The sequence below is a fragment of the Drosophila elegans genome, unplaced genomic scaffold (genome assembly GCF_018152505.1).
Source record: "Drosophila elegans isolate 14027-0461.03 unplaced genomic scaffold, ASM1815250v1 contig_208, whole genome shotgun sequence".
In the NCBI taxonomy this organism is placed as follows: domain Eukaryota; kingdom Metazoa; phylum Arthropoda; class Insecta; order Diptera; family Drosophilidae; genus Drosophila; species Drosophila elegans.
This window is the reverse complement of record NW_024545578.1, coordinates 4,308,509-4,336,127: the sequence shown is the minus strand read 5'-3', so window position 1 is coordinate 4,336,127 and position 27,619 is coordinate 4,308,509. Positions and strand designations below refer to the sequence as shown.

The window sequence follows — 27,619 nt, the reverse complement described above, 5'->3', positions numbered from 1 at the left end:
AAGTCCGCTTATTCGATTGGTGAAACAAGCAATCGATTAAAAATATCGATTTGACAGCTGCTTGCAGTGTTACCAATGTATATTGTTTATAAAGAAGTACTTATAAATATATGACAGTTTGTATATGAGTTGGGCTCTTCTCATTTTGAATTGGCCTGCTATCACACACGTGCATTTTTTTGCAATGCGTAAACGTGGCTCTTTAGCCGTATCTCTATTAATGTCTTATCTTGTAAAAATTTCAAAAAGTCCGCTTATTCGATTGGTGAAACAAGCAATCGATTAAAAATATCGATTTGACAGCTGCTTGCAGTGTTACCAGTCGATTTTCAGATTTAGTATTTTTTAAAATTTATTTGCCCCAATCATCAAGTATTTGGTTTCACACCGCCTCTGGTCACACTGTCACTTGCTGTCTTTCACTTGCTCCAGAACTTTTACATAATCTTGAAAAATCAGTGTAAATATTGCTCAATTTTCGTGCCCAGCATTTGTGCACCGCCTGGAAAGACGCGATACTGAACCGGGTGTATTTCCGTTGCAGGAGAACCGAGATGTCGTTCACACAGATCGCGCGCAGCTGCAGTCGACTGGCGGCGACTTTGGCCCCCCGAAGGATCGCCCCCGGCGTCCTCGTCCAGTCACAGGCCTCCAGGATGATGCACAGGATCGCCGTGCCCTCGATGGCCTGCCAATTGAGCCAAGTAAGCGAATGACCAAGGGGCGTTACTTCCATCAGGACACTTAATCGATCGATCCATCAATTCGCGACCTAACCTCATTGGCGTTTTGGGATCTGTATGGTTCCAAAACGTAACCCTCAGGTCTTCAGTCCTCCAAACTGCAGTAGAACCTCGCCATGTGGCAGTCGAACCACCCAAATTGATTGCATCACATTGTTTTGCATAAAACATGATTGTTTCAGTCTATCGCACACACACCTGCAACGCCGGTGCGTGCCTGTGTGTGTGTGTGTTTGATAGTGCTACAGTGGAAATTGGCTAGCAAAGAAAAAAAATGTTTTTAAAATCAACCAATTGATGTGATTCTAAGCAGCCCACGTTCTAGTAGTTGAGAGCAGTATAGCTAGTTCAAGTCTTGGTTTTTCTAATTTTTAATACCTAGCACTTGAACACTTAAAGATTGTAAAAGATATGATAGTATACTTATTATTGTTTAACGTTGATGCACTAAAAAAAATCAAAACAAGTGGCGAAACGAAAACAAGCACAAGCTTATTACGCGCTTGGCCTTTCAGCACTTTATTTTGTTTTAATTGTTTATCTTAAAAGTAAACAAATATTTATTTAGTAAAAAAAAAAATTATACTTTTCAGAAAATATCGATGTCATAATAATGCGGTGGGCTCATATTCTCTTTTAAACATGACAAGACCACATTTTTTTTATCTATAATTATTATTGTTTATTTAAGTCTAGTCTCCACTTTATACTACCTAAATTTGTTGGGAAAAATCTTATATGTATATACAAATCAACTAAGGACCATATTGATTCACATTTAAAGCAGCATAAACTGTCATTAAACTTGTAATTCGCAGAAGTTCGGTGTGCGCTGCTATTCGGCCAAAAGCACCATCGAGGACATTAAGTTCCGCGTGTTGAAGGTTGTGTCCGCCTACGACAAAGTCACCGCCGATAAGGTAAACTATCCACTTCCATGGCGCCACTAACTCGGTCTCTGTGTTTTGATCTTTTCTTTTGGGCCTACCTCCAACCGCAACCAAACCAGGAGTGCAGAGGTCGCTGGCAAACGCAATCGGTGCGCAGATACTCGGCGAAACCGCCGCTCTCGCTGAAGCTGATCAATGAGCGCGTCTTGCTTGTGCTTAAGCTCTACGACAAGATCGATCCCAGCAAGGTAAAAACGCCACAGCCACATATTGCCTTTGCCAGTGCAATGGTCGCCACCACAGAGAACTGAACAAAGCTCAGTGAAAGTGCAATGCATAATGCTAATCGCTTGACATTACAGCTCAACGTTGAGTCGCACTTCATCAACGACTTGGGACTGGACTCCTTGGACCACGTGGAGGTCATCATGGCCATGGAGGACGAGTTTGGATTCGAGATCCCCGACTCCGATGCCGAGAAGCTGCTTAAACCTGCCGACATTATTAAGTACGTCGCCGACAAGGAGGATGTGTATGAGTAAATTGTAATTGTAATGCAAATGCAAACCATTAAACGGATTACACTTTAATTTAAATAGAAAACAAGTCAAATACAATTTGAACAACTGAATAAACCAAACGTTAAAAAAACCTTTTTTGTAAAAAAGTGGTAAGAAGTGTTAAAGAATTGGCTTAGAAAAGACAGTTTGGAAATGCAACAATATAATTCTATTTAAAAGACAAAATTAATTTTTAGCGGTACAACTTAAATAAGCGTTAAGCAAATAATAAAAAACTAAACGTACATTAGGAATATTTTTAGAATTGTTACAAGTAATAAGTCTTATCTCGAAGTTCAACAAACATAATTAATTTAAATTTCGATAAATACGGAGCAACTTCGATAAGCATGGTATTTTAATAGCTCTGTTGCCACGGTCACTCTGTTTCTCTGGCAAAACAAAACAACAAATTCGAAATGGGCGACGCTGTTGACAAAATGTTGGCGGGAATGGGTAAACATTATCTAATTAATAACCAAAACTAAATACTAAGATGGCTATGCATTGCAGCTGCCAGTCGGCAGACCATGAACAGACAGTTGGCCAAGATAGACGAGATAATGGAGCGATCGAACAACACACTGCTCCACATCGAGTCCAACAGCAAGAACTTATGTCCCGCGGAGTCCCAAAAGGTGTACAACATATCGCCGAAGTGTGAGCTGGCCCTGTCCAAGATTCTGGAGAACTTCAAGCTGCTCATGCGCAGCAGCGACCAGCGGGAGGAGGCCTGCAGCGCCCTGGAGGGCTGTCTGGCCTATCGGCATCGCGTGGAACACCTCGGCAGCTCCGTCCGCAAGCTGGTGGCCCTCTACGAAACCGTTGGCCAGATGAGAAACCTCCAGGAGGATCAGGATGCTAGCGAGGATTCGCCTTAAGATGAAGATTAATAGTAGGATACGCATATAATTCCATAACTTCAGTTGGTTACATTTAATGTCTGTTAAATATTAAAGAATCCTGTTTCCCATGAGTTACTTTATTGCCCGGAATTGTTCAACAACCGTGCATACTTTGTAGTAATTCTATGATAAATATTGTAAGTCTCAATTTAGTCGGGAATTGTATGGTTAGTGGTAAGATCAACGAAATTATATAAATTTGTCGAAACGCTGAACTATTTACAAAACTCGTAGACCATTTTTAAAACATTTATTAGTAGTTTAAGAGTGTTTTAATAAACAATTCTTAAATGAACCAACTAAATAGCTTTTAAGTCTTAGATAATTGGCTAAGTAATTATATCAAGACCATGTTATAGCTGCTGATTTGGAGAAGAGCATAGTTGAGGACCTCGACGAACATTTCTAGGCGGGCGGCCAGACTCCCGTTGGCCAGGATCTCGCTGGGATTGGGCAGCTGAAGGCTGTTGGAGCGCAGGTAGTTCAGCTGCTCCATGTTGGCGGCGATGGTCAGTAGCTTCTCCTGCTGCTCAAGTGTAAATGGTTCCGGCGGGGATTCACCGTCGCTGGGCATCAACTTTTCCACCTGCTGTGCGAAGCCATGGAGCTGGCTCAACTTCTGTTTGTATATGGATTCGGTGGTGTCCAGGGCGGCGGCCTCGTCGTAGATCTTGGCCAGCTTTTGCTGGAAGGCCTTAAAGTCGTTGTACACATCCACGGCACTGCTCTGCTCCTCCAGACGCGTCAGGCTGAGCGAAGCATTGGATGTGTTGATGGCCACCGACTCATCCGCTCCTCGCAGCATCGTCGAGTTGGTGCGCTGCAGCTCCCGCTTCTTGGGCATCCGCTGCAAGTTGGCCGGGTACTCCTCCAGGGTCCTGAATAGCTCCGCATACTCAGACACCGAGCCCAGATCCTCGGCGGGCGTGCTGGTGGCCGCCTCCTCCTCCATCATCTGCTGCATACTGTCGAAGAAGGCACTCGGATTCATCACCGTCTTGGACACGCACAGCTCCTTCAGGCTCTTCACATGCTGAGCGTATTTCTGGTGCAGCTTCGATGATATCTTGCTAAAATCCACATTGACTTCCATTTTATGTGTGTTGCTGTTTACGCTTCCCTTTTTGATGACTTCTTTTGAATGTCTTCCGCCGAAATTATCGGAAATCGATAACATTAAAGATGGCGGTTAAATTTAAGAAATTATTTAAGTATGTTTGCAATCAGTCTTAATTTTATGACAAATTAGTTTATACAGGAAGTGAAGAACTACAAGTAAATTAAATCAAATTTAAGGCAAATGTCCACTGTTGTTATTATATTGACTGACTTTTAAATATCCTACAGGGGACTTAACAAAGTTTTCTAAACATACTTCGTACTGTTCTCTAAAAATTACTTAAGTAGATAAGGTTTTTTATTAATTTCCCAATCGTAAACTTTCAACAGGGCAATCATCCGTACTCGGACTGAACAGTTAGAGAGAACTGTCCCTTGGGAATGGTATTGGCATGGTACCAGATGCGTGTATCCACAAGGACAGCATCCCCGGGCTCCACATAGAAGGAGAAGGGCTGACACTGGTGATCACACTCGGGGGCGGGGGCCAAAAACCAGCTCTTGTTGCCCTTTAGCTGCGCCTGCCACATCAGGCGGGGGATGTAATCCAGCTAACAAAATCGGGAGATTAGTCTTGAATTGTTTGATATCGCAGGCCGTTAGACTTACATGCATCACAGCTCCCTGCTCGTAGCCCATTAATATGAAATCCGCGTGGGGCATTTCGGCGTCGACAGGCAGGAAATGAGGGCGGGGATATAGTTTCCTGAGCTCCGCCAGGACAGCCGGCTGGCAGACGCTCCAGCCCACGAACCAGGATACCCCCTGGCTCAGATTCGAACGGTCTGCCGACATGGCAAACACATCCTTCAGAGTCTTGAGATCGGAATTGAAGTGCGAGAACTGGCAGTCCGACTCCATGGCGCCCGGGACCCTCTCGTACAGATCCTTGATGTGGGCGTAGCTGAGGTGCTTTTGGGCTGGCCAATGTGCCACTGCCCGCTTGACAATTATGGGCAGCGAGGAGTAGGCGTGTGGGGCAAACTGCTCCATGGTGAGATTGTCCAAGATCAGTGGTGCCCGCACGCCCTTGCAGAACTCGCAGTCGCTGATGGGTCGAGTGGCCTCCCAAACCAGGTAGTTGTTGGGCAAGAAGCAGCGCACGCCGAGCAGAAACGAGATGGTCTCATAGAAAACCGGAGTCGCCACCATGATGAAAAACACTATGCCCAGCAGCCAGAGCAGATTCAACCGGTTCGGGTTATGGTCCATGTCGCGTGTCTTACGGAACGCTTCCTCCAGCTCTTGTGTGGACACCAGTCCGGTCCGCATCACATTCCGGTGCAGTGCGTCCAGTTGATCGGCTAAATCCGCGCCAAGACGCTCGCGAACCGCCTGCATGCGATTGCCCAGCGTCCGCGTGGGACGACTGATGAACTGGTGTAAGGCAGGATATAATAAATATTTTTTATTTGCCTAATTATTATAGCTACTTTCTCACCAAAAACATTTTTTAATCCGTTTGTTGTTAGTTAGGCATCCCCTTTGTTTTGCTTTGCTTCCGAACAGCTGATACCGATAGGTTGGGCGCGAGACCACTTGTTATCGACTTTAGAGTTGCATTTCTAAGTGGTATTTTTAGGTGTTCTTTTTTTAATTTCAATATGTTTTAAATTTATTATGCATTCTATTTTTAAATTTAGATCAACATGAAGTTTATCAGTATGGAATTTATCCAAGAAGACGGAAAGATATAAGTTACATACATTGTAAATTAAACCAAGTGCTAAGTGTAAATTGTTATTATTTGTTATATTAAGTTTATATCAGTTACAAATGTTATAATAATAATGTCGATTGCCTTAAACCTTTCGTATAAGTTATGGGTTTATAGGAAATATGTATAATTTTAAAACTATAACTTACTTTTAACATTTATTTCTTGACCACAGTATTTTAAGGAATGTGGCGCTACGTCTGGCCCCAAATAGTTGGCAATCACTTGGCAACCCTGGCCGCCGTGCTTTGTATATTTTAACGGTCCGCCCGCGGTCACACTTAGTCATTCACTTTTTTGCTCGGTCGTAGTATCGGCCAGCAGCATAAGATTTCGAAATATTGGGTTAAGCCACCGATTAGTACAAAGCCAACGTGACTAAAACTCAACTATGTGTCTTGATTAGTGCGTGCATTAACGTTTTCATTCATCGTTCATCACTTACCAAGGCTCCCCCGCTTCCCCTCTCTTTCGCACCCTCGTCTCTTGTGGCTGCCAACGTGACCCCGAAAGCTGTCCTTCTCGCGCACACTTTCACTTTGGCCCAGCAACAACAACGAACAAATAACCTAGCATAAACAATTATTGTGCAATACTGATTAGCGAAACTTTAAGGCGGATACAATGTCTTCGCAGGAAAAGGTTATACGCGTTGGATCGAGAAAGAGTGAGGTAAGTGGTCGTCTAGAATCAAAATATGCACATCCGCTTTGAATTAAAATGCTTTGGCTGCATTTGAATTTCCAATCACATTTGGTTGGTTGTCCCCTTCTCCTTCTCCTCAATTTCTTTAATTCAAGAGACTGATACTTGTTGCTCTCCGCGTGGCGTAGTTGTTGTACTTGCCCTGCTTTTTGATTACTGTTACACAATTCGCAATAGCAACAACACGCACTTTTGCACTGAAGAGAGAGGCAAAACTTATACAGTGCACACCCGAAATGGGAACTATTTGAAAAAAAAATTATTTCCTAAAAATGTCCAGTTTAAGTAATAAGAAACTACTTCTTTGCAGCGAAACCCAAATAATTCATATATGTAAAGAAATATTTTTACAAAAGTTCACATTGTCGTTGGTGCACTGTGCCCTTCATGTTTAAAAAATTTAAAACTGCTCGCTGCAGCAAAAACAAAATAAATAATGTATCTGGTTAATTTATTTCCTCGAAACTTCACATTATCGAGCCCGTACTTTACTTGTGTTTTTTTTTTTATGATTTTTATTAGGCCACCGCTCTCTTGATCTCCATTTCAAAACTTGATTTTAAGCTAAGCCTTTTAATAATTTTTGTGTTAATTGCGCTGAGCCACCTTTGATCGTGCTTAAAACGAAGGCCACCTGTGTGCTGTTGGCATTTTTATTTGAAATTACTTGACTTATTTGCGACTAAGTGCCCCACTCTCTCTCCTTTTCTCCCGGTTCATTTACATTTAGCATTTAAATAGGCACTCGTTTAATTGATTAAACTCTCCCCTCTTTGCAGCTGGCTCTGATTCAGACCAAACATGTCATCGGCCGACTGCAGAAGCTATATCCCAAGCAGAAATTCGAGATCCGTAAGTGAAAGTCGAGGCAAATATTGGGATACCGTCTGGAAGGGGAAACTCATGCCGCGTAAAGAGATATTGAAACTGGAAGGGGCTCGGGAATCGGAAGCTCTTCCAAGCGAACCACAAGCTCATGCGGCATGAAGAGCTATTGAAATTAAAAGCAAAGCATGACTCGTGGAAATTTCAGCCGGGGGAACCTTAGGCTTATCGCATATTTTGATAGTAGTTAAAACTAATTTTGCGATCGTTTTAATAAAATCGGTTGTTTTATTTCACCGGCTCTCTCGCTCTTTCGTCATCTCTTTCCCGCTCACGTGTCATTTTGGCAAAGTTTTCTCAATGTCAATGTCTGTTTGTTGGTTTTGTTAATGTCGAGATTAGGGCGAATGCCGAAAAATGTTATATCATACACAAACGTACATACAAACAGCGGGGGGTAGTGAAAAAGTACTCGGCATTTATATTTTTTCCATTAGTTACTGAACTGGTTAGTTTGGATATGAATCACAGACTATGATAAAAGGTAGTAATTTATTTGATATTATCCCGTAGTTGAGACCATTTTATTAATTTTAAATTTCAGAACAAATTCTTTCTTAAAACTTATTAATATTACTTTTTAAATACAGAATAGGTTTAGAGCCTATTGCATTTTTTAAAAAGTTATATTTTAAAATATATACTATGGATTTGAAATAAGTTTAGATACAAGCAAACAAAATGACTTTTTATTAAAATATTATGTTCTACATATTGAAAATAGGAACTAAATTAATTATTTAATTAAAGAAGTACAGGTACTATTGGTGTGCCGAGTGCTGTAGAAATATGCACTCCACCATTACGTGTCGATATTATGTTTGGATCATATCATACCCCTCCGGTTTATCTGATCGCTGCGTTTCTGCCACTGATAAAGTAGAAATTTTCGATTAGATTCACACTTTCTGTCGACACAACAGGAATATCTGTTGAAATTTTATTTAAACAGGCATGTTGAGTACCTTTGAACCCGATAAGATTGGCCAGCTATTGAAATATTTTTAGAAGCCTTTAGCATGAGTCAGTTTGATTTATGGTTTTTGCATAGCAAACACGAACAAATTTTATCATACTTGGATTAGTTGCCTCTAACTTTCCTTATCGAAATTCAATTAAAATGTATTTAAGCAAGTGCTTTTGTTCCAAACCTCACACGCAATATCCTCTTTTGATATGTATGTATGTATATTTATTCGAATCGAATTCCCGGTCAGATAAGCAAAACAATTGGAAAAAGACATTATCATTGCGTGTCTTAAAAGGAAGAAGGGGAAGTTGGAGCGATATGAATATCTAGTTTGCATGTCTTGTTTGATTGCCGTCATTAATTTTAGATTCTTGGTGTGCTACTGGGGGTCCCTTATCAGGCGGTGATGACATAACAGCCTGCAATTATAGAACACGTTCCCAAGATGATCATTTCAAGATGTTTTCCCATCTAAAGATGGGATTTGTTAAGCATATATTTTTAAATAGTTGATGGAAAATAAAAATACCTAATAATTTTGCTATCAACATTTATTTTTATTATTTACCTGGTAACAATAATATTTTACTCTTTTAATTTACAGACACGATGTCGACCTTTGGTGATCGTGTGCTGAACGTTTCTCTGCCCAAGATTGGTGAAAAGAGCCTGTTTACCCGTGATCTTGAGGATGCACTACGCAACGGCGGCGTTGACTTTGTGGTGCACTCGCTCAAGGATTTGCCCACGGCACTGCCAACAGGAATGGCCATTGGAGCCGTCCTAGAGCGAGAAGATGCCCGCGATGCGCTGGTCCTGCGGGAGAACTTTAAGGGTCACACGATAGCTTCACTTCCCCAAGGCAGTGTAATTGGTAAGTTTGCATACAAGTCTATACATTCTGATTGTGATAACTAATTAAAATTATAAATATTTACTTAGGAACCTCGTCTCTTCGCCGCACGGCTCAGATCCGGAGGATGTATCCCCATTTGATCGTGTGCGATATTCGTGGCAATCTAAACACTCGATTGGCCAAACTGGATGCCGCCGATTCAAAGTTCTCTGGCATCATTCTCGCCCAGGCAGGCCTGGTGAGAATGGGCTGGATGAGTCGCATCAGCCAGGTGCTGGAGCCGACCGATCTGCTCTATGCTGTGGGCCAAGGAGCCCTAGCCGTGGAATGTCGGGCTAATGATGATCAAGTGCTGGCCATGCTGCAGAAACTGATGTGCCTGAACACAACGTGCCGAATTCTGGCAGAGCGCAGCTTTCTGAAGACCCTGGGAGGCGGTTGCTCTGCCCCAGTGGCTGTTTGGAGTAACCTAAAGGGAGAACCCTTAAATGGAAATAGCCAGGAGGTTGGACTCTCCCTCACAGGCGCTGTTTGGAGTCTGGACGGGGCCATAGAGATACGAAATCACCTGGCTTGTGCCTTAAATGAGGCGAAATTGGAGGTGGAGCAGCGAAAACGTGGTGCCCAGGAAAGCGCTAGCCAGCAAGAGGAGGAGAACAGCAGCAGTTGCGATTCCCCGCCAGCTACGAAGCGTGCTAGAAATGGTAACGATAGCTCCGGATCGGATTCCAACTCGAGTAGCCCTCGGCAGCAGGGCAGTCCGCCGGTGATCTGCGAGGATATTGCCGCCTGCGAGGCTCTTTCCGGTTACAGTGTGGACCAGCTCTCCGATCTGGCCAGTCAGTGTCCAGTGCTCAACACCAGCAGTGCTCTGGGACCAGCCGCCACCGGTGGTGGCGATGCGGATACCAGCAATGCCAATACAACTGCCCGGCAGTGTCCGCTGCGTTTGGTGGCCGGTCAGGATGTCATGGGCCAGTGTCCAGTGGCGCACAATCAGCCAAAGGCACCCGCCAAGTGTCCAGTGGCTCATGCTGCCTCCGGGGATTCTTCCGACACAAACAATGGCAATGGAAATGAAGCCGTCACCACTGCCCACTGTCCGCTCCAGATGCCCGTGGGCCAGGACTTTATGGGCGAATGTCCGTACGTTAACAAGGAGACCAAGATATCCTATGCCCAGGCAGGCAAGTGTCCAGTGACGGGAGGTGTGGCCGCAGCACCGGCTTCCATTCTGCCCACGCCACCAAGCAGCAGAGCCAGTAATGCCAGCAGCGTTGGGGATGAAGTGGACAATGTGGCCACTTCCTCCAAGTGTCCATTTGCGGCGATGCACCAGGGCAGCGGTCTGGAGGCGAAGGCAAAAGATAATGGCAACACAACACAGGCCAAGTGCCCGTTCCTGCAGAAAACGGTTCAAATGTTCGACTACGCCGACGAAGAGCAACCGACGCCGCAGCACTCGGTGCTCATTGAGGACGTGCAGAACCTGTTCTGCGGTCTCTACCAGCACGCCTGCCACAGTAGGGGGATCTACGAGAGGGCCAACCAGCTGGGCAAGACGCTGGCCGAGGACCTGATCAAGCGGGGTGCCCTGGATGTTATGAAGGTGGCCCAGGCCGAGATTCACGGCAAGGTGGCGACGTCTTGAGTAGTAGACCAGCATCTTGAACCCAACTTGTCCCACCTCCGTTCGCCCTTCATCGATATATCATTGTTTACATTAAGTAGAAAAGTGTAACTAGACAATACTGTTTATATTTCCCCTCGTTGTTAAACTTGTGTGGAAAATCCATACCCATGCTTCCCCCGATCTATCATCTGTATTGTATTCAATCCTTGTGCTCTTCTAGCGAATGGCTCTCGCATATTGTTGGTTTCCGCGTACACGCTCTTTTAGTTTTGTTTATGTTTGGGGAATATGACAAATAAATGTATAAGAATACTTAACTAATGTTGGTGTTTTTTCCTTGAGCGAGTAAAAAAACTTTTTCGTATGTCGTAGTCATTTGACATTTTTTATTAACAGTTGAATTTTTAGTACAAAAATAGTCACTTAAGGTGAAAGGGATTTGCATACTCTTGGTGAGTACTTCATTTCCTATTAAAGGGTATGTCCAGTCTTCTCCTACTACTTCATTTCGTAGTTAAGATTATGTGTCAAAAGATAAAGATGTCTTTGTACATTGCAATTTAAAGTTGTTCTTATAAATCATAAAAGACAAGTAAAAACTTTACCAAAATTCAAACGTAAATCAATAACCTAACTATAAAACTAATTAGGTCAAAAAGTGATGAATTAAAAAAAACAAAAGCGGCCCTAAGCATACTGGTGGCGCTTGCGCAGATGCGAGCTTAGGTAGTTGGCATCGGAGAAACTCTTCTTGCAGTTTGCCACGCCGCAGGGAAGTGCGTCCACGGCACCGCACTCGGAAAAGTGGCCCACGTAATCGAGATGGCTGCTGAAAATGTTATAACAGTTTGGACACTTCAGAACCGAGGCGTGTTTCTTGTGGACATGTTCATGTAAACGCTGCACCGAGTAGAACGGCTTTGCGCACTGGTTGCAGCTGAGGCTGGACGTGGACTCGTCGGCGGTTGAGTCCGTAACGGACTCCAGGCGGGCCTTCTTGTGCGGCTTAACGTTATGGTTTATCTCTTCCATCCACTGGTCACTGGACAAGTACCCAGATTTGTTCTGCTTCGTACGTTTCTCAGCCTTTGAAGGCGATTCCCCATTGGTTGTGGCCACAGAAGTGTCCAGCAAACCGGACTTGCTCTTTTTGGCCTTCTTGAGGGGCGACTGAGGAGCGGGCATGGCTCCATCAACCTGGTCTTGCTCCCTTTCTATCTTTTCTTCCCTAGGCATCTCGTCATTATCAGCCATTTTGTTCCATTCGACACTACTCTCAATCTCCACGATTTCCTCCTCGGCCTGCAGGATCTTTCGCTTGGTGGAATTTGCTTGCTCAGCACCCTCGCCGTGCAGATTCATGTGCTTATTTAGAGACTGTTTGGTGGTCAGACTCTTCTCGCAAACGTTGCACTTGAAGATCTTTGGCTTGTCGATGCCATGGGCGGTCTTCATGTGATCTTGCATCTGCTTAGCGGTAGTCAGCTCGCAGTCGCAAATGTCGCACTGGAAATCTGAGGACTCTGCCCTGGGAGTGGATGCACTGGATCCGTTGATGGCAAATGTGTATTCCGGATCGATCAGCTTATCGAACATTTTCTGCTTAATCGATAACTCGTTAAGGGCTTTGAAAGTGGCCAAATCGCGCTGGTTGGTTTCCTTGCCATTCATTGCTTTGCTCACAACCTGTTCACCCAATGACTTTGATTTCTTTGGGCTATCCGTAGACTTGATTTCCATAACCTCCTCTGGTTTTTTTGCTTTAGGCTTAACTTCCTTTGGCTTACGGTTCTGAGTCTTTGGTTCCTCCTGAACCATTGGCTCCTTGGGATCCTTTGCATCAACCGTTTGCTGGCCCTCTGATTTGTTTTGCTTCGACTTGGCCGCCTTCGGTCCGCTTTCGATTACGAGCGAATGGACCAATAACAAATGATCTTTCATCGTTTTGAGGACTCCAAAGCTCTTGGGGCAGCGGGGACAGGAGTAAATGCGTGGCCGCTGCTGACCGTGTTCTGTGTGCAAATGTTCCTTGAACTGTTTGGGATACTTCGAAGCGTATTCGCAATAATTGCACTTGAAGTTATTGGTCTCGATGTTGATCGTCTTTGTAGCTCCCTCTTCGGTTTCCCCCTCCTCGCTTTCGGATGTCAGTTCAGCGGCATCGTCATCGCCATCGCCGGTGCCAAAGAGCTGCTTGAAAGCCTTCTTCTTTGGCGACACCTCCTTGGCGGGCGTCATCTTTATGGAATCCTCGAGAAGTCGCGATTTGGCGGAACCATCAAGTTTCTTATGAAGGCCCTTGGCAGTTGTAGACCCTGTGAAAAGTGGTGTTTCTGGTACCGCGGCAATCGACTTGCTGCGCTGGCGTATGGTAGTGTTCCGATTCGGCTTAGAAACAACGCCTGGCCGTTCTTCATCGCTGGATTTAAAATTCAGCTCCTCGCTTCTCAGGCCGAGAGCAATCCTGGCCACCATATTTTTGGACTTCTCGATTACCTGGGTGACTGACAGCAAATTCGAGGCGCAATGGAAGCATACCCTTACGGCCGCGTTGGCCGGGTGCTGAAAGGGGGATGTGGAGGGGGAAGGGCGGGGGTCAGTCAAGTAAGATTGGGAAATCAGAATACCGCCTTTTTCCACTTACGTTGCTGTGCGTGACGATCTCGAGCAGACCCACAATTTTGCGGCCCATGGCGAATACCTTCTGGCCGGAGAACATGTTCTTCGCCTCGTCGCTGCTGTGGCAATAGTCGCATAGTACCTCTTTTTTCGGCTTGCTTGCCATCTTTTCACTCAGTTTTTCAATAAAAATCTAATTGACAGAACCAAATCGTGCGCACGTTTTCCTTTTTTTGTAGCCAGTGTGACCGCAGGACAGTTTATTAAATAACCAGCTTTTCAAAATAAACTGTAAGCACCATATCATCCGTAGTGTGACCAGACAATAAATGAGCTACGCGGTTAATTTTAAAAACGCATTTATATATAATAATATGATTGACTTGTAAAATGACTACAAAATTGGGGAGGAAAATATACTTGTAATAGGTAACAAAAGTGTTTGAGAAAATATATATTTTTTAAATAAACAGCTCATATCGCACTCATAGTACGACTTATTAAAGAGCAATTTGCTATCAATTTATTGACTTAAGAATAGCTATGATATTAAAAAAAAGAATTCTAATAAAAAATTTTCAAAATTGTTTTTTTTTAAACCAACACCATTTTCCAAAAGTTTCCATTAAAGTTCCACAACTTGGCCACACAGAACACAACATTCTGTTACCGCTCTGTTATGTAACAGCTCGATAAGTAATCGATAAATTAGCGCTACACTTCAAATATAGTTCGTAATTAAAAAGTATTTATTTTGGCATTAAAAGCTACAATAATGCATTATTGATATGTTGAATTTGTTTCTTTGTGTTGGTGCTGGACTGGATGGGCTGTGCCGCTACTTTGTCTTGGACTTTTTGTGACGATTTTCGCGCCTGAAAACAGAGAGATGAAAACATGTTATGAATGACAGTAAGAAATACGCCAAGTACAAGCAGTTTGCATTTGCTGTGTCTTATATGAATAGCTTTATTTGAATACTTTCTCTCACTTCTCTTTTCATTCATTCATAGGCATTATATATAGTACTTGTGTTGGTTTGTGTTGTGTGGTGTTCGATTTGTTTCAGTGTATGGTTGGGTGTGTACTTAGCCGACGTTCAGTTAACTAGGCATTACTATAGGTATTGTTCATGTTGTTACTGTTAAATATAATTAATATAAATATGTATTTTCGTTTATTAGTTATCCTCCTTGGCTCATCCGATTTCAATTCGTACTGCCTCGCTTTCGTGGGTGGTTACTTGAATTTCGTTAAATTGTGGATTACACATATAAAAAATAATTCATGTCGTATCTTTGCATCCTCTCATGCTACACGTTTATATAAATATTTTTGTTTTTTTGGGGCCTGGGGTTACGCACTTACTCTACTGGAAAAACCATTGAATAGCCTTCCACCCTCTTCGTTTATTAAATACAAAGTGATTTTGCTAGGGCAAAACCTGTATGTTCGTTATAAAATCATTAAATCATACACCTATACTTCGCTTAGCGACTTCATAAAATATACTTTCATTAAATTTAATATGCAACTAGACAAGTCAAAGATTACGATTTGGAAAGTAATCACTTTATTTTGATTTCAGATCTGTTCGAGTCATGTGTAAAAACTGAAAATGTTGATTATAAAACGCCTTAAAGCGTTAAACGAGATATAGGTGTAGTACTCAGCTTTTGTTTATAATATTGCTTTAATGGCGCTGTATTTCGTTTGATTTAATAGAGTGCTCTTTAAAGATGAAAGTATTTCTAAACACAACAATTCAAAGTTAGTATGGGGCGGGATGATGGCAAAGTTAAATTAAAAGTCATGAAGGGCTTTTTTCATACTCTGCTCCGTTTCGCTTCTTTTTGGCACATTGCTGCACTTTATATTTTTGCCATGGACTACAACAAGTGTTCGTTTCTCGTAAATCTTCATAAATAAATATACATAGGTCGTATGCTATAAGAAATTGCTGTACAACAACAAGTGAAGCGTGTGATTGGATTTGGGGGGTGCTTGAATCGTTGATAATTATAGTATTTATAATCAATTTTATTGCATAGCGAGCGAGTAAAGTAAGTTTTTCTTTTTTTGGATTTTGGTGTGGTGCGTTTCGGGTACTCTGGTCTGTTTTATCAATCATTTTTTTTCTTTTTTTTTTAAGAGTAGAAAATAAATTTGTTCTAAAATGTCAGTCTATTGCGCAAAATCTACATTTGACGTGATTTCTACCCGACTCTCGTTTAGTTTAGTTGCAAGTTTTCCTCGTTTCCGTTCCTTTTCCTTTTCGTATATAAAAATTCCCTAATATTTATGCATCGTGTATCGTTCGTTCAGCTCAATCCGCCATCCGCAATCCATTAATGATTGCGATGCGATTCCATCCGATCTCTGATCCTATCCTATCCCATCCGATCCGTTCCGTTCCGTACCTCGCCCTTGATTCATGCCCACATTAGATGACGGGCCAGGCGGACGAGCTGTTGGGGATCGGTCGGTGGTCGGTGGTCGGAAATCGGGTATCTGGGGAATCGGTGTCCTACGGCAACTAAATACGTCATACAGCTATTGCTACTACTGGCCTACGACTACTTAGTGGCTACTTAGGGCACTTATCCTAGCTTCGTGTATGCGTAGGCGCAGATCACGCCCACCACAACACCAGCGGCAATATATGTGAGTAATGACCTTCGTTTCTTTGCCGCCAGCTGGCTGTCCTCGTTCTCCCGCTGCTTCCGCTTGATGTCGTTGACCTTCTGTTCCAGGCTGGCCTGGTATTCGTTGCGTTTTCGCCGCTTCAGCTCGTTCTCCGGACTGAAAAGGTTAAATGTTGACATGATTATAAAAATTGAATGGGTATCTCCTAAATTCTTAAACTTAAACTATTTACTAGGTATTGATATGAAATCATAAGAATTATCAAAAAAGTGGAAAGTAATTGTGTGTAAATGCATAAGATAAATTGAAAATAAGGCCAGAGAAACTGGGCTATCTTTTGAAATTCAACTTAAGGTGTTGCAAATCGACTAGAGATCTCTACCTGGCTGGAAGTTGGTCTGGAATTGTATCAATGCCGTTGGCCTTGTTTTGTTCGCCGGCCGGCGCTGTTGGCTTCTCGTTGTTGGCATTCACATCGTCGACATGAGGCTGTGCCGTCGTCACATGACCATTGACTGGCTCTGCTTCGTGTTCGTTAATGGTCTCGTACTCCTCATCCTCATCGGTGTCATCCTCCTCGTCGTCGTCCAGCAAGTAATCCTCATCGCTGTCCGATTCGTTGAGAGCTCTCAGCGGCCTCGAGGGCAGCGGCGGCAAGGGACGGCTGTCGGCCACCTCTGCATCGTGGATTATATCATGCTGATTGATGAAGTTGTTCAGCGCGTCCTTGCTTAACTTTTCGCCAATCAGTTCGGCGATATCATCAGCTCCATTGGCCTGGGCTGCGCGCATATTAAGCAAAAGAACGCCACCAGAATTGGGGGCCAGTGGCAAGTTTAGCGATTGAACGCGAGGCGGCAAAGGCGGCGGCAGTTCATCCAGTGTGTGGGTGTCTGTGTCATTGCTAATAATTGGCTCCTCAGCGTTGAGAAAGGTCTGTGAAGGAAGTAAAGAAAAAGCGTTAGTCTCGGATAATAAGCAAGAATGTCACAGAAATCTCTACCAACCGAAAATCAATGTCATCTTTTGCGGATCAATAAAATTGAAAATTAATGTGGGTATAAAATATTTATGTTGATTATTTACGAACTTAATGATGCTCTAAATGATGCAGTCTTACACAAAACAAAAACTCGTTAATAACAAAAACAAGTTGAACAAATTGTGTGAAGTAAGATAAGGCATTTAGATTTAAAGTAAAATTGTACCAAAAACATTAGACTGACTTTTAAAATCTCTGACAAGGCAGGGATTTTTGCGAAATGTCACTAGAGATTCCTGTGACACCCCACAAAAAGCGAATTGTCCAATTAAAACGGCGGTGCTTGGCAGCCCCCGGTTTGGACCCCCAAACGCCGGCCGCTGGTCGCGCATACATACGGGATCGTGCAGCTTCTTGATGCCCTCGATGATCGCCTGGTAGGAAAAGTCCAGCTGGTCGGGGGTCTGGATGAGACCCATGCGATAGCTGCGCAGCTCACACAGCACCTTGGACACATTGCACTCGCCGTACTTGTCGATCAGCACCAGGCAGCAGTCCACCAGGCAAAAGGTGCCCGACCGTCCGATTCCGGCGCTGCAGTGCACCACCGCCGGACCCACGTCGCGGCTCAGGCAGCCGGAGTCGCGCACCTGCTGCAAGAACTTGAGGAATGCATTTGGCGAGCTGGGTATGCCAAAGTCCGGCCATGTGGTATAGTGGAACTGCATCACCTCTCTGCTCTGCTGCGTTTCGAGATCGGTTAATCTATAAAAGTTATAAATTTCAATTAGTTGGTGTTATCTTAAGTTTGTTTGTATTAAACCAAACACATTATGGGAATGGGAAACAATATAGCTGTTTTAAAGATATTTCAATTGCAATCACAATCACAATCACACCCTCGCAGCAAATACAAAAATGTTATATTCCATTACAATAAAGCTGTCTTAAATGTCGAGAGAACAATTACTTGCTATCGGTATAATTGTTAATACTTTAGAAACGGAAAGTAAACTTCCTCATTACTTCATCACTTAAATAGTACTCGCCATTATCAATTATTATTATTTGGTTATCATCATGTCACGTGAGAATATGCGCATATAATTGGGGTATTTTATTTAAATGTTTTCCAGTAGTGATAAGGAATTTTGTCGTATTCTTAGAATACATATTTGCCATCTGTCGCATGGGAATCATTTATAGGCAACTATCATTCAGATAGTTTAAAATCTGAAAGACTAGTGTTTGCATAGAAACAGACAAACGGACATGACTAGAACGACTCTCCTAGCGATGCCTATCAAGAATTTATATACACTTAATGGGGACTTAAATGTCTCTTTTATGGCGTTGCAAACGTTTAACTTAAGCATAACTCACTTGAACCACCGTCGCACAAAGTTCTGGTAGGTCTCGCAGCGGATTAGCTCCACTGTGAGTTTGACATTGGGCAACTTTAGGGCCTTGTCAGCTCCCATCTCGTTGGGCCAGTAGAGGTGGCACTTGATCTGCTTCTTCTCCATTATCTTGTTGAGCATGAGAATGGCGCTGGAATTCTGCTCCCAGACCATCAGCCAGAAGTGGCCCACTGTGTCCGCCAGCGGTCCCTGGGTCAGGATGTACTGACGCTCGGCGCGCTCCAGCTAATAGAAAGAATAGGCATTAAAATGGGGGACAGCGGAAGCATTAAAATAGGAGGGGACCCACCTTAACCAGGTTGGCATTGATGTAGTCCACGCTGCCGCGCTTCAAAACAATGCGGGAATGGTCATACGGATTAACATCCCGATAACGATTCAGTCCGCGGTTTGTGTGACGTTCCGATTCCGAAGTGCTGAATTGTTTTTCCTTCGCTTCCCGGTCACTGGTCTCGCAAATTTCCTGAAATTCCAAAAACTTGATTAGTTAAATCGAAATGGCTCATAGCAACAAGTGATTAAGGAGGGAGGTTTCCGTTCTCTGTCATCCAAAATTAAAAACATTTCAAATAAAATACTATTATAGTATTTAAAATCTCTTTCAATAATGGCAAATCTTTTGAACTCAAAAAAGCATTTAAAAATAAAAACCCACCCATAGGCTTTGCAATGGAAGCATTTTTAAAAACTTTATCAATGCATTTCAAGAAGTAGAACTTCTTGAACTGGATTCACCCTTTTAGGTAAAATTAAATTTCGTCTATTTAACTTTTAAGTTCTCAGTCGTTTGCAAGAGTGTGTTCTACATTTTTAAAAGGCTAGGCCTACATGTAATCAGCAAGTTCTTAAAATACACGGCTCCATTAAAATACAGCTTTAATGTATATTTTTTCTAGGAATTAGTTTATTGCGAATAAATACGTTTTGCACATATTTAAAAAGCTAATTGGTCACTTAAAGCTAACTATTTGGCAGTTGATTTTTGTGGAAAATTTTGGTTAAAGTACTTTATCATTAAGGCATATTTTGTAAGCTGCATAAAAGACCTTAAGTCAAAGTTATTTAAATATCCATTTGCATACGCATGTATTTATAAGAAATGACTCAACGCATTCCTTAAGAAATGGTCAGCAGAGATATAAAAATAAAGTAGTAGAAAACTTAACCTTTATGGATAATTAATTAGGATTCATGGAATTCTGAAAACAATATTAAAATTACATATTCATAATGCTTTGGTAAACAGACATGAAACATTTTGGATCACTGAAATTCTCTGTAAAAATATTGTAAACAAAAAGCCATTACCAATGGGGGGATCTACATATATTACTCTCAGCATTTTGATTTTCCAAGTTCCGTACTCAAATTGATAAGACCGTGTATATTCCATTCTTGTCTTTGCTTAATATCAACAGGCGGGAATTTCATTTTGCAATTTGCACCCAGAAATCGAATGTCTTTTGTCATGGGGGTTGCCCCATTTGCCCCTGACTCACACGGGCTTCTCTTCTTGGCCAAACCCTGCTGCAATAGACAGATATGAATGGATACGGGGACTTGGAGTGGAAGGGAGCCGAGCCGAACAGAACTGAACTGAATTGAAGTACCGAAGCCAAAGCCCACCCAGCTAACAAACCGGGCGTGACTAATTAGCCAGGCAGCAACGCAGGCTGGCTGTCGTTAATGTCATTATCTTGGGCATGACCGTTTGCCGGCTTTATCAGCCGAATGTATGTACATACATATAATTGCTGGCGCAGCTGTAAAATGCTGCCATGGACAATCGAACCATCCAACAACCAAACACCAAACAAGGTCAATGGCGCCAACCCGACGACGATGACAAGTGTGTGCCTCAAACTCGGCTCAAAGGCAAACAGCGATTTTTTTTTTGGCCACCGGATAAGTTTAATCACATGCATACGGTGATGATGAGTAACCCAGACAAAGCGATTTATACTGTTTCTCCTGCAGCTTGCGTTGATTACAGCTCGAAAAATCAGTTGTTAATTATCAGTTCGTCATGTTTCGAAAGTGAATCAGCTGCAGAGCTTGAAAATACCCGTATTTTTCAGTTATGAAATCACTTTGAAGTGCCAAATTCTTACGTAATCTTCAAATTGATGAAGGGCAATGTCCGATAAGGTACATTTTTATAGAGAAAAAATTACTTGCACACCTTTTACGTTTCGTATTGCTATCGAAATAATTGATAATTCTTTAGAAACGGAAAGTAAACTTAAGTTGCATAAAATATTTCTCAGAACTATTCATCACATCCACAGTATTTGCTATTATCAATTATTTGACGGTTGATTATCATCATGTCACGTGAAAATATACGCATATATTTGGGGTATTTTATTTAAATGTTTGCCAGTGATAACGAATTTTGTTGTATTTCTTAGAATACATATTTGCCATCTGTTGCCATCAAATCATTTATGAGGGTAATTTATTCCTTGTCAAAAGAAATATCTGTTAGTATTTATTTATTTGGACAACGTAAGCCGAATTGTAGCTTTGATATTTCAATTCAACTGAAATACATGCTTCTATTTCCGACCTGATTTTCTAATAAACAGAAATCAGTTCTTCAGCTCCATTAATCATTAAGTCTTGGGCCGTTTACCGCAGCTACAAACTGTTATTTTATGCTCTATGGCTATCCAGGTGACCCTTCTAAACAGAATTGCAAAATCTTGGCGGGCGGGGGCTTGGATTTCTAAAGCGTGTCGTACAAACAGTTTTATTATTATTTTTCTGCTTTGTGTTGCGGTGCTCAAGGAAAGGCAAGAAACTGAAACAAAAACATTGCATGCAGGCGGAGCATAATTGCAGCTAGTACGGAAGTAAAATTCCTATTAAGTCGAATTTTATATACCCTAATAGTTTAAAAAAAAAATTAAATAAATAAAATAAATTTAAACACATTTCGTTTTGAGTACAAAAAATTATAAAAGATTTAAGTAGGTTGAATCGAATTTTTTGGTTATATAAAATAGAGAATTAAGGTTTGGTCGACCCATTTGCAGAGCATCAAGAAAAAGCTTCGTCACAGTCGATGGGGTTGTCATAATGGGGCGGAATGGAATGGTTTGTAAGATGAAAAGGATGGATCAAGAAAGGCGTTAGGTGTAAGTTGATAGGCGGGGAAATGGGGGCGGCGAGAGGAGTAGACCAAGTAACGGGAGTGCGTTCAATGGAAACGATTATGCATAAAGTGCGCAAAAAGCATAACAAAACAATACGATCCGAATGCGTCATTGCGTTTTCGGCATACAGTAAAACCACGAAAGTGACGCTATTAAACAGCACATTTTAAAGAACAGTAAGACAAAGCTCTTATTCTTCAACGTTTTTTTAATACTCAATGATTTAAAACCAGATGAAATTTCCATTATTCCTATTCAACATTAATTGACTCTTAATAAATATTCCATTCAAGTAATGTTAGCTTAATAGCGACCTTTAAACTCATCTTAATTGACTTTAAAGCTGCTTTGAAACATAATAATCTTTATGTTTATAATTTGTATTTTTTAAATTCTTGGAACACGTCTAAAACACAATTTGCTCCAACCTATAAACAGATAATATCAGATTATTTCTGAAATTTTCTTATCAAGAACATTGGTAATTATTTCCAGAATGTTGCATAAATAAATAAAAATAGCACATTAGTGCTTACTGTAAGACTTAGAGACATTAAAACATTTCGAGGAATTTTATGGAAATTTAAAGTATTATTTATGGAATTCAAAAAGAATATATGTATGTATTTCCAAAGAAAACTAGACCTAGCGGAACTGTATCTTTTCTTGTTATAGAAATGTGACTGTGTTTGTCAACTTATAAATTGCAATACTATAAAAATATCGGGAAGTTTCTTGATAGATCAAATTTCAACAAAATTCGTTTATGGAATTTTGGTTAAGCGACTCTTTGAAGTTCTAAATTTTTTTCATAGAATTTCGACATCGCCAAGCTGGACTGTATTTTAATGGAAATGGCTGGCAGCAATTTTTCCAACCAGTTGCGACGCATAATTGCGAACGAGCTCCTTTCAGTTAGCTGGAAAATTAGATTATCCTCGCTGCGCGGGCACAGCACAAAGGATGCCCGAGGAGCGGGTCCAGAAACCGAGATACACAGCCCATACTGTGTCATCCTAACTGCGGAGTGGAATTCCGTGAAATCCCAATTCAAGTGAGTTGAAGAGGTGGAAGAGGGAGGAGCAGCTGAAGACACAGTTCGCCGGAACTGGCTATAAAGCAGAAGGAGAGGAGGAGGAGGCAAAGAGAGGATTCCGACAGGCAACAAGAAACCCAAAGCGAGACTCAAAAACCAGACGCATGCCCTTTGTGCCCCTGTGTGCGTGAGCCTCTCTGTCCGCCAGTCTATGTGTGTGTGTGTGTATGTGGAGTTCTTAAGTGGCTACCACACTGTCACCCCTCGTCCATTTATTTTGTTTTTTTTTTTTTTGGGGGGGGCAATGGCAATCACAACAACAGTGTTCCCAGAAATCGCTTCCAATTTTATTTGGCCAAACGAGATTTCGCGGAATAGCTCAAAGCTCTATTGATAGCCAAAGGAGAACGTTTTTGGGGAAAGGTAGCAATAGCCAAGCATAGATATGCCAAATACAGACAAACGCACACACAGACACGGCCATAATAGAGAATGCAAAGCGAAATGCAGCAGGTGAGCAACTATGCATGTGTGTGTTGGTGTGAATCTGTTTGTACATTCTTTTTCAGTGTTTTTTGTTTTTGGTCAAAGCCTGGCTGGTGAAGCAAACCCAACAACACTAGCGCACTAGGGCCCCACAAACACACACACACACAGAAAGCTTGCTCCCGTGTATTGGTGGTGGAGGCATCTGCAGAAAGCCTTTTGCGCACTCATCACATTTTCGTGGAAATCGAACCGCCAAAGGAGCTCCGAAAAGGTGTGTACCCGCATCCGTTGCGAATCCTCCGCGACTTTGACCTTTGCCATAACAGTTTATCCATTTTTTCGTGTTTTTTTTGTGCAATTGCAGCCGTCGTAGTTGTTGTTCTTGCCATTTACCTTGTAAAAGGAGTGCCATTGTGGCCGTTTGTCCTTGTATTCCGCCGCGATTTGCTGAAGGGCCGACAGCCCACTCGTTTTCTGCTCGCTCATTGTGCACACTTTGCTGCTGCGTTTTGTTGCGATTTAATAACTTTTAATTTGGAATTAATCAGGCGGCGTTGACTAGAGCTGGAAAACTATTCAGAGTGACCAGGCGGCAGCAGAGTGTTTGCACCAAGCTGTCAGCGTTAAGGCTTTATTTATACCATCAAAAAAATACCTTGCTCACACTGGATTTTTAAAATAAATAAATAAATAAATAAAATAAAAATAAATTACAATGGGTAATTACTTTTCTAGTTGGAAAAAAATGTAAATTAAAAAAATAAGATTCCACTACTAAGATATTCTGGTCTAAATTTTTTTTCATTTTTTCAAGTAAAATTTTAAAAGTCTAAGCATTCAAATTATGGAAAAAACAAAACAATTCCTAGACCAGAATACCTCTTTAATACAAGTTGTCAATGTATCATGAAAACGTCAGTTTCTATGTTTTTAAAATAAGAAAAATGAATATTTTAATTATTTATTTATTTTAAATACGATTTACAATTATATACAACCATATTATATACGTAACTAAACAGTTTTAATAAAAAGTTTTTTAAATACTTTTTTCTAACATCTTTTAAAATACCAACTACTAAAAACCCATTATCCACTGAAGGGTCACACTGCCAACAATCGTTTATCGGAGGCGCAGATGTTTATTTCACTTGTTACTCAATAAAATAAACTTGAACAAAATGCTAACTCGCGTGTTTCGTTTGGTGCACGATAGGCGTCTAAGTGTGCCTGTTCTGCGTTGCTTTCACCACGAGTTCTCAAAACCGCCAACAGTGCCTGAAAAAAGCCTGGAAAAGGAAGGTAATCCCGGCCAGAATTTGGTTGCCGGCGTTCAGGACAAATACAAAATATTCCGAGACGAGGAGGCCACCGAGATTTTTGATGTTGAGGAGGCGCGAAGTCAGGAGCAGCAGCTGCCAGAGGATTCGGAACCGGAGCAGGATCAATACTATGGCCTGAATTTAAAGCGTATGCTAGGGAGAAGCCAGGAATGAACCGAAACTTAAGACTTATACCCTCTTTACAGGTGGCGTTCGCGGAGTGTTCGATGTTGGGGATCTGGTGGATTTGCTGCGCAAGGAGAATGTGGACGACATTTTCGTTTGCTATGTGCCAGAGAACCTGAAATATGTGGATCACCTGGTGGTTTGCAGTGGTCGCAGCTACCGACACATGCTGACCACGGCGGAGTTTGTACGTCGGATTTTTAAAATCAAGCGGACCAAGGGCGACATTCTGCCCCGCATTGAGGGCGACAAGAGCCGGGATTGGATGGCCATGGATTTGGGTAAGTACTAACAGGAAAATCATAAATTTAAAGTTGCTCTAACTGCCATTCTATTCAATAGGCAACATTGCCCTGCATATATTTTCACCTAGGGCTCGGGAGGAATACGACTTAGAGTCGCTGTGGGCCATTGGCTCCCAGTACGACCGCGAGAGCCAAAAACCGAACGATCCCTATGGCGATATTTTCTTGGCCCAAACTCCTCTTACTGTTGTGGAAAATGCAAAGCATGAGACGTGAAATGATTTCGCTTTACTAGTTAAATATAATAACCATCGATCACTAGACTGCGTCGAGATATTTTTGTTGAAGTCTTATAGATTGGAAAAGACTATATAACGGCAAAGGTTTTATCTTCCAGATTTGAAAGACTGTCATTTAACGAGTTCATCAACTTTGGAACTGTTTTCCCTGGTTTTTGGCGATATACTAAAGTTTTAAAACTTGAAATTGGTTGAAATGGAATTCACTTTAGGTCTTCAGCAGCCTGAAACATTGCCAAATAACTTTCTTAAAAAATTGTCAGCAGCTCAGGCGCCATCTATGTTACGATCTTTGCGAATATCGGCTCCCAAAAGTATGCTACACTTTCTAGAATAAGGATTTCACAAAAATGTATTTTACTGCATACTTTTGTGTTTAAACTTTCAAACTTTTCCAAAATGAAGTCACCAAATAAATGACAAGTGTTAAATTTTGAACAAACGAAAACAAAGATCCTATTTATTTTATTTTATAAAATAAGTGTGAACATGAAACGCATGATCTAAGAAAGAAAGATAAGTCAGTATGACTAAAGAGCTGGATCGTTTCTAATGCATCTAAAGAATATGGTGTATATTACAGCAAGGTATTTGACAACTGATCAGTGAAATGCCCCAATGATTCTGCAGTTCCCAACCAAATTTCACAGTGATTGAAGCAAGGCGGCCATTTAAATCATGTCTGATGGCTCACATCCTGTGGTGTTTTTTAACGACTGTTTGCCCACAATATAAATAAGCCCACTCAATGAGGTTCATTGTGTTTTTATAGTCATCGAGCGAGGTGTGAAGATGATTATAAATGCGATGATGCCTGTTTGCCCCGAATTGATCTGTGTGTTTGCACCGGCGAGCGAAATGCTGAATGAAATTTGGAAAATCTGAGAATTAGGGTCCGCTGGTTCTCCTGTTTTTGCCATCTTTGCTCGGAAAAGAGGTCCCTCCCTGGCGTTTGCATATGGAAATCATTTGTTCGCAGGCCATCACAGCGCGAGTTTAGCGTCAGAATTTACTACTTTGCGTCACGAGGGTCTGAAGAAGATCGAAAACTTAATAATTCAAAAATACGTGCTCGAAAATAAGTTATCTGTGTGTTTATAAAAACAAACAATGGCCAGCCAGCCAGCCAGCCAGCCAGCCAGTCAGCCAGCCAGTCAGACGATCGGACAACGGGACAGACACCAATTGGCCGACACATGATAGGCGTTAAATTTTATGAAATTGTTGAAAAACTCGAAATGCCAATTAACATGGTTTTAATACAATTTGTCGACGTCAATCAGGAATGATGGAGGAAAGGGGTGTAGACTACGGGTTGGATTTTCAATGGATTGCCACCACTTGAGCATGTGATATGGAGGAACTTTCCGTTGAGGATTTTGCGTGTCCATAATCAGCCCATAATCGGTGAATCGATGGGTTGAAAAACAAATCCCTGGCTGGATCACTCCAATGGGTCAGAGGTGAGCTAGAGGATGTGTTGATTTCATATCTCATCACGAGGCTTTGGCAGCAAATAGAAGCGGAACATGAAGTCGATTAAATATGCTTTAATTTCCTTAAAGTGGTCAGCATTTGTTGAGTGCTGCCTTCATCAGTTTGCCTACATAACATGTAATTGGATATCAAGTGTGGTGAAGGCCGAAAAATCGATTTAAACAACTGAAGTATTAATAATTCAATGTTCATTACTAAAATCTTAGTGAGCTCATCAAATGATGTTCGAAATAAATAGGAAATACTACGAAGTGGTAATAAACAAATGTTAATTTCTTAAATACTAGTGAAATGTTAATTGATAGAAAAAATTTATTTAATATTTATTTTATTTTATATAAGAAGAGGATATATTAAGGAAACAAATGATTTAACGGTGGTTTAGAGATTTAAATTACTGTTAAGATAAGGATTTCCAGGAATGTTCTTGTCTTTAGGAACGAAGCAATTAATCTTAAATCTATTCATCTGTAAAAACAAACACTAAATTTTTTTCTTTGAACAAAATTCAAAGTTGTACACAAAAAAATTAATTTATTCCACCATTTGATCACAAGATAAAGAAGAATACTGGCCAGTTTATCGATTGAAACCCAAAGATCAGAAGCGCGTATATAGGGAACCACCGGACTATAACTTTTCACCAAGTGTCGAATTTAGTGCCCAAAACTTTAGACTCTTTTTCGGCGTATGCGGAGGCGTTTGGCGAAAACAAGGCGCAATTTCCATTAAATAC

The 27,619-nt window shown here is 41.6% G+C and overlaps 8 protein-coding genes across 11 annotated transcripts; 4 read left to right on the top strand and 4 right to left on the bottom strand.

Annotated features, from left to right (window-relative positions):
* Positions 1 to 334: 334 nt before the first annotated feature.
* On the top strand, positions 335 to 2,273 carry LOC108145877 (acyl carrier protein, mitochondrial). Of its 3 annotated transcripts, XM_017271519.2 has the most exons (5): positions 359 to 460; positions 545 to 704; positions 1,562 to 1,648; positions 1,753 to 1,881; positions 1,996 to 2,273. In XM_017271519.2, exons 2-5 carry the CDS (start codon positions 555 to 557, stop codon positions 2,173 to 2,175), a joined length of 546 nt encoding a protein of 181 aa, XP_017127008.1. In that variant the 5' UTR covers positions 359 to 460; positions 545 to 554; the 3' UTR covers positions 2,176 to 2,273. The 3 variants fall into 3 exon arrangements, with proteins under 3 accessions (XP_017127006.1, XP_017127008.1, XP_017127007.1); XM_017271517.2 differs by lacking the exon at positions 1,562 to 1,648 and having other exon boundaries at positions 335 to 460; XM_017271518.2 differs by lacking the exon at positions 1,753 to 1,881 and having other exon boundaries at positions 1,562 to 1,663.
* Positions 2,274 to 2,440: 167 nt separating this feature from the next.
* Positions 2,441 to 3,306, top strand: LOC108145879 (augmin complex subunit msd1). The gene is made up of 2 exons (XM_017271520.2): positions 2,441 to 2,649; positions 2,707 to 3,306. Exons 1-2 carry the CDS (start codon positions 2,613 to 2,615, stop codon positions 3,072 to 3,074), a joined length of 405 nt encoding a protein of 134 aa, XP_017127009.1. The 5' UTR covers positions 2,441 to 2,612; the 3' UTR covers positions 3,075 to 3,306.
* A 28-nt stretch (positions 3,307 to 3,334) lies between these two features.
* Positions 3,335 to 4,275, bottom strand: LOC108145876 (augmin complex subunit msd5). Its single transcript, XM_017271516.2, has one exon. The coding sequence runs from the start codon at positions 4,273 to 4,275 to the stop codon at positions 3,436 to 3,438; it is 840 nt and encodes a 279-aa protein (XP_017127005.1). The 3' UTR covers positions 3,335 to 3,435.
* Positions 4,276 to 4,388: 113 nt separating this feature from the next.
* Positions 4,389 to 6,224, bottom strand: LOC108145875. The gene is made up of 4 exons (XM_017271515.2): positions 6,084 to 6,224; positions 5,659 to 5,782; positions 4,827 to 5,594; positions 4,389 to 4,768 (listed from the first exon to the last, which is right to left on the bottom strand). Exons 2-4 carry the CDS (start codon positions 5,665 to 5,667, stop codon positions 4,553 to 4,555), a joined length of 993 nt encoding a protein of 330 aa, XP_017127004.1. The 5' UTR covers positions 5,668 to 5,782; positions 6,084 to 6,224; the 3' UTR covers positions 4,389 to 4,552.
* A 127-nt stretch (positions 6,225 to 6,351) lies between these two features.
* On the top strand, positions 6,352 to 11,300 carry LOC108145873. The gene is made up of 4 exons (XM_017271512.2): positions 6,352 to 6,606; positions 7,419 to 7,491; positions 9,099 to 9,368; positions 9,437 to 11,300. The coding sequence occupies exons 1-4, from the start codon at positions 6,559 to 6,561 to the stop codon at positions 10,999 to 11,001; spliced, it is 1,956 nt and encodes a 651-aa protein (XP_017127001.1). The 5' UTR covers positions 6,352 to 6,558; the 3' UTR covers positions 11,002 to 11,300.
* A 45-nt stretch (positions 11,301 to 11,345) lies between these two features.
* On the bottom strand, positions 11,346 to 13,851 carry LOC108145872 (zinc finger protein CG2199). The gene is made up of 2 exons (XM_017271511.1): positions 13,628 to 13,851; positions 11,346 to 13,545 (listed from the first exon to the last, which is right to left on the bottom strand). The coding sequence occupies exons 1-2, from the start codon at positions 13,766 to 13,768 to the stop codon at positions 11,671 to 11,673; spliced, it is 2,016 nt and encodes a 671-aa protein (XP_017127000.1). The 5' UTR covers positions 13,769 to 13,851; the 3' UTR covers positions 11,346 to 11,670.
* A 477-nt stretch (positions 13,852 to 14,328) lies between these two features.
* LOC108145874 (tyrosine-protein phosphatase non-receptor type 61F) lies at positions 14,329 to 23,917 on the bottom strand. 2 transcript variants are annotated; one of them, XM_017271514.2, is made up of 7 exons: positions 23,728 to 23,917; positions 18,941 to 19,114; positions 18,614 to 18,876; positions 17,629 to 17,995; positions 16,631 to 17,184; positions 16,279 to 16,404; positions 14,329 to 14,477 (listed from the first exon to the last, which is right to left on the bottom strand). In XM_017271514.2, exons 1-7 carry the CDS (start codon positions 23,818 to 23,820, stop codon positions 14,441 to 14,443), a joined length of 1,614 nt encoding a protein of 537 aa, XP_017127003.1. In that variant the 5' UTR covers positions 23,821 to 23,917; the 3' UTR covers positions 14,329 to 14,440. The 2 variants fall into 2 exon arrangements, with proteins under 2 accessions (XP_017127003.1, XP_017127002.1); XM_017271513.2 differs by lacking the exon at positions 14,329 to 14,477 and having other exon boundaries at positions 14,547 to 16,404.
* Positions 23,918 to 24,450: 533 nt separating this feature from the next.
* On the top strand, positions 24,451 to 25,410 carry LOC108145685 (uncharacterized protein K12H4.2). Its single transcript, XM_017271242.2, has 3 exons — positions 24,451 to 24,804; positions 24,863 to 25,123; positions 25,185 to 25,410. The coding sequence occupies exons 1-3, from the start codon at positions 24,516 to 24,518 to the stop codon at positions 25,361 to 25,363; spliced, it is 729 nt and encodes a 242-aa protein (XP_017126731.1). The 5' UTR covers positions 24,451 to 24,515; the 3' UTR covers positions 25,364 to 25,410.
* The last annotated feature ends 2,209 nt before the right edge of the window (positions 25,411 to 27,619 follow it).